General features: G+C 55.0%; 2 protein-coding genes across 2 annotated transcripts; one reads left to right on the top strand and one right to left on the bottom strand.

The window, feature by feature from the left end:
• Window positions 1-268: 268 nt before the first annotated feature.
• Window positions 269-2,355, bottom strand: LOC311376722 (NSFL1 cofactor p47-like). The gene is made up of 3 exons (XM_084491209.1): window positions 2,234-2,355; window positions 1,122-1,222; window positions 269-378 (listed from the first exon to the last, which is right to left on the bottom strand). The coding sequence occupies exons 1-3, from the start codon at window positions 2,333-2,335 to the stop codon at window positions 297-299; spliced, it is 285 nt and encodes a 94-aa protein (XP_084347335.1). The 5' UTR covers window positions 2,336-2,355; the 3' UTR covers window positions 269-296.
• A 2,757-nt stretch (window positions 2,356-5,112) lies between these two features.
• Window positions 5,113-8,421, top strand: LOC311376724 (E3 ubiquitin-protein ligase TRIM7-like; the record flags this gene model as incomplete). The annotated part of the gene is made up of 4 exons (XM_084491211.1): window positions 5,113-5,907; window positions 6,892-7,031; window positions 7,141-7,308; window positions 7,698-8,421. The coding sequence occupies 4 exons, from the start codon at window positions 5,113-5,115 to the stop codon at window positions 8,419-8,421; spliced, it is 1,827 nt and encodes a 608-aa protein (XP_084347337.1).
• Window positions 8,422-8,983: the final 562 nt, after the last annotated feature.

Raw genomic sequence — 8,983 nt, 5'->3', positions numbered from 1 at the left:
AACAGACAACACTGATGAAAGGGGGGCCGGGTGAGGTGAACGGGGACGGGACCAAAGCCAGGTCGCTCCACAGCGAGTTGCTGCAGAATGTCCTGACGCTGCAGAAAGCTCTGCTCTCAGTGAACGACAAACAGCGACCATACCTAGCTACTACACTGAGCCAACACACAATGACTCCTATACCTAGCTACTACACTGAGCCAACACACAATGACTCCTATACCTAGCTACTACACTGAGCCAACACACAATGACTCCCTATACCTAGCTACACTGAGCCACCAGAATGAACTGACTCACCTCTCTCCCTCCTCTTCGTCGCTGTCGTCTTCGGCCTCGTTCATCAGGTCCCTGAGGGAGGTCACTCTGGGCTGGACACTGGAGACGACACACAGGTTGGGTCAAGACTAGAGCAACACCGGTCAGAGCACAGCAACGCCTGCCGCTGCAGCTGTCAGTAGTATTCACTTCAATGCACTCACTACACCAGCGTGTACAGACGTAAACACAACACGCCCCTCTGGACTTAGAGGAAGTGAGGTACGTGGTGGTGGTGTTTAGTGATGATGGTGGTGATGGGGGAGGAGGAGGTGGTGTTTAGTGATGGGCGTGGTGATGGAGCAGGTGGTGTTTAATGATGGAGTAGGAAGGGTGTTTGAGGTGGAGGAGATGGAGGCGTTTAGTGATGGAGGAGGAGGAGGTGTTTGGTGACGGAGGAGGAGGTGGTGGAGATGGAGGAGAAGGTGTTTTTTAGTAATGGGGGAGGGGTGGTGGAGATGCAGGAGGGGTGGTGGAGATGGAGGAGGAGGTGGTGGTGGAGGTGGTGGAGGAGGTGGTGGTGGAGGTGGTGGTGGTGGAGATGGAGGTGGTGGAGGAGGAGGTGGTGGAGATGGAGGTGGTGGTGGAGGTGGAGGAGGTGGAGGAGGTGGTGGTGGAGGAGGAGGTGGTGGAGATGGAGGTGGTGGTGGAGGTGGAGGAGGTGGAGGAGGTGGTGGTGGAGGAGGAGGTGGTGGAGATGGAGGTGGTGGTGGAGGAGGAGGAGGTGGTGGTGGTGGTGGAGGAGGTGGAGGAGGTGGTGGTGGTGGAGGTGGTGGAGGAGGAGGAGGTGGTGCACTAGCTACCTGGGGCCTGCTGAGCGAGACACGGAGGAGGCGCTCTCGGGCTGAGGAAGAGTAACGATGTCATCCTCCGCTCCGTCCTCGAAGAAACTCGCCAGGGCCAGCTGAGGAGAGAGAGAGGGTGGTTAGGGCTCTGACCCCAGAGGAGAGAGAGAGGGGGTGGTTAGGGCTCTGATCCCAGAGGAGAGAGAGGGTGGTTAGGGCTCTGACCCCAGAGGAGAGAGAGGGTGGTTAGGGCTCTGACCCCAGAGGAGAGAGAGAGAGAGGGTGGTTAGGGCTCTGATCCCAGAGGAGAGAGAGAGAGGGTGGTTAGGGCTCTGACCCCAGAGGAGAGAGAGAGCGGGTGGTTAGGGCTCTGATCCCAGAGGAGAGAGAGAGAGAGCGGGTGGTTAGGGCTCTGATCCCAGCTGAGAGAGAGGGTGGTTAGGGCTCTGATCCCAGAGGAGAGAGAGAGAGAGCGGGTGGTTAGGGCTCTGATCCCAGAGGAGAGAGAGAGAGAGAGAGCAGGTGGTTAGGGCTCTGATCCCAGAGGAGAGAGAGAGAGCAGGTGGTTAGGGCTCTGATCCCAGAGGAGAGAGAGAGAGAGCGGGTGGTTAGGGCTCTGATCCCGGCCGAGAGGTCCCGGGTTTGACAGTACGTCACACACGCATCATACAACATGAATGTACACGTTAGGTGGAGACCGGAGCAGGACTAGGGAGCAGGACTGGTGATGGATGGTGGACCAGGATGAAGACAGAGCCCTGCTGTCAACAAAGAGTCCTCCTCACGACATCCGGACAGACCGACAGACAGGCGCACTGCCGCCACTACGCACTTCAGAGCAGCACTGCGGTGGAGGGGATGGTTTAGTGAACTGACCCCCCTGGTCCCGGGGTTGGGTTAATCCCGGTCCTCGGTGTGCACAGCGGGCTGTCGGCGGCCCGTCAGCCCGCCTCCAGACGCCCATTGTCTGGACGGTGACTTGCACAAATCACCGGCGGACCCGGCTAGCGTTAGCCACATGCTACGGGGCTTCCACCGCTCCGTCCGCCCCGGGGTTTAAAACCCTCTGATTTAACGGAAGCCCTCCACACGGGACCAGGAGGGGGGCAGAGGGGGGAGTCCACACGCACCTGTAGGTCCCACCCGGCGGACTCCAGGAAGAAGCGGGCTCTCTCCCCGTCCACGTCTGTGATGGCGATGAACTCCCTCACCGAGTCCTCCTGGCTCGACATCTTGGATCTGTGCTCTAGGGTAACCGGTCCGGCTGCTCCTGGGGAACATGAACCACCACGGGGTTCCTAGCACCGCCTTCATTTCCCGATACATTTTTTAAATCAGTTATGTTTTTATCGTGCCTAAATGTTTTTGCATGAATACAAACTACGATTTATTTTATTTTATTAATAACGGTAGTATTATATTAATGTTTAATATCACTTCACATTTATTCAATCTAGGCTACTTAACAAAAAAACTCCAACGGACAAACTAAATCAATATAATTGAGTTATTTCGTTTCAGATGATAACAAACATTTTCGTCCTAATCAATTTAAGTTTCGAGTGTTTTACATTTATTGTCCACTTTGATTGATCGCGACGAATCTCTTCACCGGCAGATGGCGTAGCAGTCAAAGCGTTACGGTAGTTGAAAACCGAAAGTAGTAACAAATCAACAACAACAACAAAAAAAAACACGTTATGAATTCACAGAACAGATCCAAGCCGTTCAGATTGTGTGATCAGATCACGGATGTCTGACTGATGTTGCTCTAATTTGTATTTCACCCGAGTAGACTATATGTAGCTTTCACTAATGCATCATTCCCACCATCTGCTACACTTTATACACTAAACTCAAAACACTTTGACTTTAAAGACTGTTGTAGTAAAGTAAGCCTTAAAAGCATGATAAGGGTCACTCAAAACAAGAGATTTACCAGTAGGAAAGCTGCTACATTTAAACTGTATATGTTTGTGTGTGTGTGTGTGTGTGTGTGTGCGTGCGTGTGCGTGTGTGTGTGTGTGTGTGTGTGTGTGTGTGGTATGTCTTTATATAGGACATACCATGAAACCAGTCTAGACTAGTCTACGTCATGCAAATAATGCCATCTGACAACATCTTGGTTTCTCATTGAATAACAATGGATTTTAATCTGATTGGCTGCACACACACACACACACACACACACACACACACACACACACACACACACACACACACACACACACACACACACACACACAGGTATTTAACGCTAAACCATACCTTACCTGCCCTAACTCCCCTAACCCCTCACCCCTAACTCATCCATCCACCCTAACCCTTCAAGTCTAACCCATTCAAACCTAACCCACATCAATCCTAACCGCTCAACTGGTTACCCATCTTCCCTACCAGTTAACTGGTAGTTAACAGAGTTAACTGGTAGGCGTATAGCTCGGAGGAATGCTGGAGGTCTGGTCCTGGCTTTGGCTCGTGTCCAGGGATTAGCCGTGATGGAGAACAACGCATCTCCTCCCACCACAGAGCAGCACTGAGCCTCCATGAGCAGAACAGAAAGTAAACTGAGACTGCTGCCATACGCCCTGAACACGCCTGAGGTCTGGAGACATGATGACCTCCTGACCTGAGGAGGACAGGAGCAGGAGTTCAACCGCACATTCCTACTCTTATATACTGTTATATTCTGTTATATTCTGTTATATACTGTTATATTCTTTATATACTGTTATATTCTGTTATATTCTGTTATATTCTTTATATACTGTTATATTCTGTTATATTCTGTTATATACTGTTATATTCTTTATATACTGTTATATTCTGTTATATTCTGTTATATTCTTTATATACTGTTATATACTGTTATATTCTGTTATATTCTTTATATACTGTTATATACTGTTATATTCTGTTATATTCTTTATATACTGTTATATACTGTTATATTCTGTTATATTCTGTTATATAATGTGAGAAGGGGAACATCCCTTCTCCCTGTCTCTCCCCTCACATCGTGTGTTAACGTGGTCTTTGGACTTCCAGAGCACTAGGGGCGCCACATGCAGCCTTGGCCAGGGAACGTCCCCCTTTGGTAAATGGTATGGCCTAACTGGCCTTGATTGGTCCACCTGCAACCAATTAGTGGGCTTATTTAAGGGGAGTCGCAGTTTGTGCTTGGGGGGGAGGAAGGTATGAGAGGTTGTGCTACGCTATTGCGAGGCTGATTGAATGCAGCAGTTGTTTCTTGTTTTGGAACGTTTCATTATTTTTGTAATTATAATGGACTTACTTTTGGACCTTGGTTTTGGAGGAAATAAAACTTCACCTTTTTGTCCACAATCCCAAACCTGGGTGTCGTCATCAACTTTCTCTTGACCATCATCCAGCCACTCACAGGCCGCCTTTCACAATTCTGTTATAGACTGTTATAGACTTATAGACTGTTATGTACTGTTATATTCTGTTATATACTGTTGCTGTTATGATATCCTGAAGGAAAGGGGCCTCACATACAGGTTCACTCTACAGCAGCAGCCCAACACACACACACACACACAGAATAGGTGTGCATACACAGAAGCACACCCCTACTGTGTGTGTGTGGCTGTGAGGTTTAAACCCAGTTGAACAACTTTCCTCTCTTCCATGGTTCTCTCTTTACCATCAACCACATCCCGCGCCGCTGCGTTCTCTTCCAGTAAGTGAAATGGAATGCAGGCCTTCCTGCTGGGCGCCCTCCCCTGTCGTGAGGACCTGTGGGGGCGGTGCTCACGTCTCCAGCCGTCTGTATATACCAGCACCGCTCCCACGGAGCTCCAGTACAACCCCCACCTCTCCTCACCTGCCTGCTGCACAACAAACACACGCAAGGAGGCACTGGACCCTGACGCTAACGCTGCTGGGTACCTCGGAGGGACCTGGTGGGTAACAGACATCTGACCTCGGACCCCCCTGGCCCCCGGACGGAGCCCCCCCCCCCCCCCCCCCCCCCCACAGTCCCGTCATGGCCCTGTCCAGACCCGACCAGCTGCTGACCCACGAGCTGAGCTGCCCCATCTGCCTGCAGATCTTCTCCGACCCGGTGCTGCTGCCCTGCGGACACAGCTACTGCCTGGCCTGCATCGGAAAGACCCTGGTCAAGGGGGCCCAGGGAGGGGCCCCCCCCCCCGGTGCCGCCGCCGCCGACAGGGAGACGGCCCCCGTGGCCCTGCTGCGTTGCCCCGAGTGTCGCAAGGAGTTCGAGGGCCTGGAGACGCTGAGGAGGAACTTCAAGCTGTGCGGCATCGTGGAGGGCTACCACGCCACGGTTAAGGAGGAGCAGGGGCCCGGCGGGGCCAAGGAGGAGCAGGGGCCCGGCGGGGCCAAGGAGGAGCAGGGGCCCGGGTACAAGGAGGAGCAGTGGCACGGATACGAGGAGGAGCAGGGCCCCGTGGTGGAGGCTGCGGCGGGGGCCGGCCCCGCCCCGGACGTGTTCTGCGACCACTGCATCGAGGGCTCGGTGCGGGCGGTGAGGACCTGCCTGAGGTGCGAGGTGGCCCTGTGCGAGCGCCACCTGCAGAGGCACCAGGAGAAGAGCTCGTTCAGGGGCCACGTGCTGGTGGCCCCCCGGGGGGAGGCGGCGGCGGCGGTGCCGCGGGGCTGCCCGCTGCACGGCAGCGCGCTGGAGTACTTCTGCTCCAGCGACAGCCTGCTGCTGTGCGCCAGCTGCCTGCTGGAGGGCTCCCACCTCAACCACGACGTGCTGAGCTTCGACGTGGCCGAGGAGGAGATGAGGCGCGCGCTGGAGTCACGCAGCAAGGTGGGTCGGGACAACGCCGCCGCCGCCGCCGCCGCGCTCCGGGCGAGCAGAGCGGACCGGAGTCAGGGCGGGAGCGGAGTCAGGGCGGGAGCGGTTACGGACGAGTAGGGAAGAGGATAGAGACTCACAGAGTCTTGGTGGAGGAACGGCAGAATCCAGGGAATGATAAAGAAATGGAATGATCTCTTATCTTAGACTGAATTAGGACAATGTACAGCAGGACTCACATAGACAAGGTCTGTCTGGCAAAGCACAAACAAATATTCCTTGTATAAAAATATTGTATTTTCATAATAGAAGTTTAAATCAGTAGAAGTAGAAAACAACTTTGGTCGGTGAAATGGCTGCCACAATAGATTTCAATATCACACATTGTTTATTATCATAATACATTATGCCTAATTTAAATGAGGTATTACATATTTAGAAGACATGATGGCATCTATTCATCTTGTAAGTGGCAAAAAGATTGTAGTTTTGTTTGTATCGTCGGTTTTATGGGCATTTTACTGCTGTTTGTATAGTTGGTGTCATGGTAATTGTAGTTGTGTGTGTGTGGAGGGTTGTGGTAGTTGTAGTTCTGTGTGTTGTGGTAGTTGTAGTTGTGTGTGTGCGGGGGGTTGTGGTAGTTGTAGTTCTGTGTGTGCGGGGGGGTTGTGGTAGTTGTAGTTCTCTGTGTGTTGTGGTAGTTGTAGTTCTGTGTGTGCGGGGGGGTTGTGGTAGTTGTAGTTCTCTGTGTGTTGTGGTAGTTGTAGTTCTGTGTGTGCGGGGGGGTTGTGGTAGTTGTAGTTCTCTGTGTGTTGTGGTAGTTGTAGTTCTCTGTGTGTGCGGGGGGTTGTGGTAGTTGTAGTTCTCTGTGTGCGTGGGGTTGTGGTAGTTGTAGTTCTCTGTGTGTGTGGGGGGTCGTGGTAGTTGTAGTTCTCTGTGTGTTGTGGTAGTTGTAGTTCTCTGTGTGTTGTGCTAACTGTAGTTGTGTGGGTGCAGGCGATGTCGTGCCGGCTGCAGATCACGGGGGGCCTCCTGCAGAGAGCGGAGGAGGAGCAGGGAGCGTCGGAGGCGGTGGGGGAGAAGCTGGTGTCCCGGGCCGCCGCCCTCATGGACAGCATGGCCGTCCTGGTCCAGAGGTACCGCAGAGACCAGGATGTAGACCATCTGGTTCAGGCCACCAGACCCACCGTACCTACGCTACGCTAACGCCCCGTCCCCCCCGTCCCCCCCGTCCTCCCCCTGCAGGTACCGGGAGCGTCTGAGCTCCCTGCTGGAGGAGGAGAGGAGTCTGAGGAGGAGCAGCTGGCAGCAGGGCCTGGCCTCGCTGGGCCAGCAGCAGCGCGCCCTGCAGCTGGCCCACACCGAGGCCAGCCAGGCCCTGAGCGAGACCGACAAGTGCCTCTTCGTGCACAGGTGACCCCCGGGAAGCCAGTGGTTCAGTCCTCAGAGTGTAGAGTGTGATGTGAGCTTAATGCAGCTTTGAGAACAGGAGGCTGAACACGACGATACACAAGAGCCTTATGTATGTATTGATGTCTTCATGTTGATATTAACAGTGAAAGTGGGTTGAAGACGAGAAGGAAGGACGTGAGGTTAGGCACAGTGATAAAGGCAGGGCTTTAAAACCCTTACCGCCTCATCCCGGTGTGATCGGGAGGTGAACGTTGAAGTGGGAGTAAAGTTATCTTCAGTCCTGCAGTTGTTGTTGTGCCCTAGGAATGAGAGGATTCCTCAGAACCCAAAGAGCAGACAGGCGAGCAGAGCGGGCTGAACCTGTCCTATCTGTCCTGTCCCCTGAGCAGGTTCCTGGGTCTGGAGCCCCAGATCCGCACGGCCCTGGGCCCCGCCCTGGACGGCAGCGCCCAGCTCCCCTCCAAGGCCCCGCTCAACTTCCGCAGGCTGCAGGCGGGGCTGCGCACCCAGGGGGACATCCACGGGGAGATGACCCTCCTGCTGGACTCCCTCCACCTGGCGCTCAACCCCCTGGAGCTGACCTTCGACCCCCACACCGCCCACCCGGGCCTGCTGGTGTCCGCCGACCTGCGCTCGGTGCGGGCCGGCGGCCCGGCGCGGCAGCAGTACGGCGAGCACCCGCAGCGCTTCTCCAGCGCCCCCCAGGTGCTGTGCAGCCAGGGCTTCTCCGGGGAGGAGCACCTGTGGGTGGTGGAGGTGGGCGAGGGCAGCATGTGGTCGGTGGGGCTGTGCTACAAGAGCCTGCCCCGCCGCGGCGACCACAGCCGGCTGGGCCACAACAACGTGTCGTGGCGGCTGCAGTGGAAGAACCGCAAGCTGACGGCGTGCCACGCCTCGGCCAACGTGGCGCTGGGCGGCGAGCGCGCCGGCCCCCCCCGCCGCGTGGAGGTGGCGCTGGACTACGCCGCCGGCTCGCTGGCGTTCCACAGCGTCAAGGGCCCCCGCGAGCACCTGCACACCTTCAGGGCCACCTTCAGGGAGCCCGTGTACCCGGCCTTCAGCCTCCACTCCAGCACCCCCGAGTCCTACATCACGCTGCAGAGCGGGATGTAGGCTGTAACCCCCGCCGGGACCCAGCGCGCACCCTGGGGCTCACGGCGACGGAGCCACGGGGCTGAGCGCCGGGTGCTCTGTCTCTGTGCGTGGCGACACGTTGATGTCAGATCCAGGGGCTAGGGACCCCTAGAGGGATATGATGGTACTTCACTAACGCCAGGGAAGCTAAGCATCCTGAGCAAGAAGCCTAACCCCACACCACCACCCGTCTCTGTACTGTCTGACCCCTACCTGCTCCTTAATGACCTGTCTCTGTACTGTCTAACCCCTACCTGCTCCTTAATGACCTGTCTCTGTACTGTCTAACCCCTACCTGCTCCTTAATGACCTGTCTCTGTACTGTCTAACCCCTACCTGCTCCTTAATGACCTGTCTCTGTACTGTCTAACCCCTACCTGCTCCTTAATGACCTGTCTCTGTACTGTCTAACCCCTACCTGCTCCTTAATGACCTGTCTCTGTACTGTCTAACCCCTACCTGCTCCTTAATGACCTGTCTCTGTACTGTCTAACCCCTACCTGCTCCTTAATGACCTGTCTCTGTACTGTCTAACCCCTAC

The sequence above is a fragment of the Micromesistius poutassou genome (assembly GCF_964030765.1).
Source record: "Micromesistius poutassou genome assembly, contig: SCAFFOLD_374, whole genome shotgun sequence".
Taxonomy (NCBI): domain Eukaryota; kingdom Metazoa; phylum Chordata; class Actinopteri; order Gadiformes; family Gadidae; genus Micromesistius; species Micromesistius poutassou.
Note: the sequence above shows the minus strand (reverse complement) of the source record. Positions and strands in the feature narration are given on the sequence as shown.

Coding starts and splice junctions, on each gene's coding strand:
- LOC311376722 (XM_084491209.1), bottom strand. CDS start 2,335: ATGTCGAGCCAGGAGGACTCGGTGAGGGAGTTCATCGCCATCACAGAC. Junction 1,223..2,233: donor CCGCCGGGTGGGACCTACAG/GTGCGTGTGGAC, acceptor CTCTCTCCTCAG/CTGGCCCTGGCGAGTTTCTT. Junction 379..1,121: donor TCTCGCTCAGCAGGCCCCAG/GTAGCTAGTGCA, acceptor TGTCGTCTCCAG/TGTCCAGCCCAGAGTGACCT.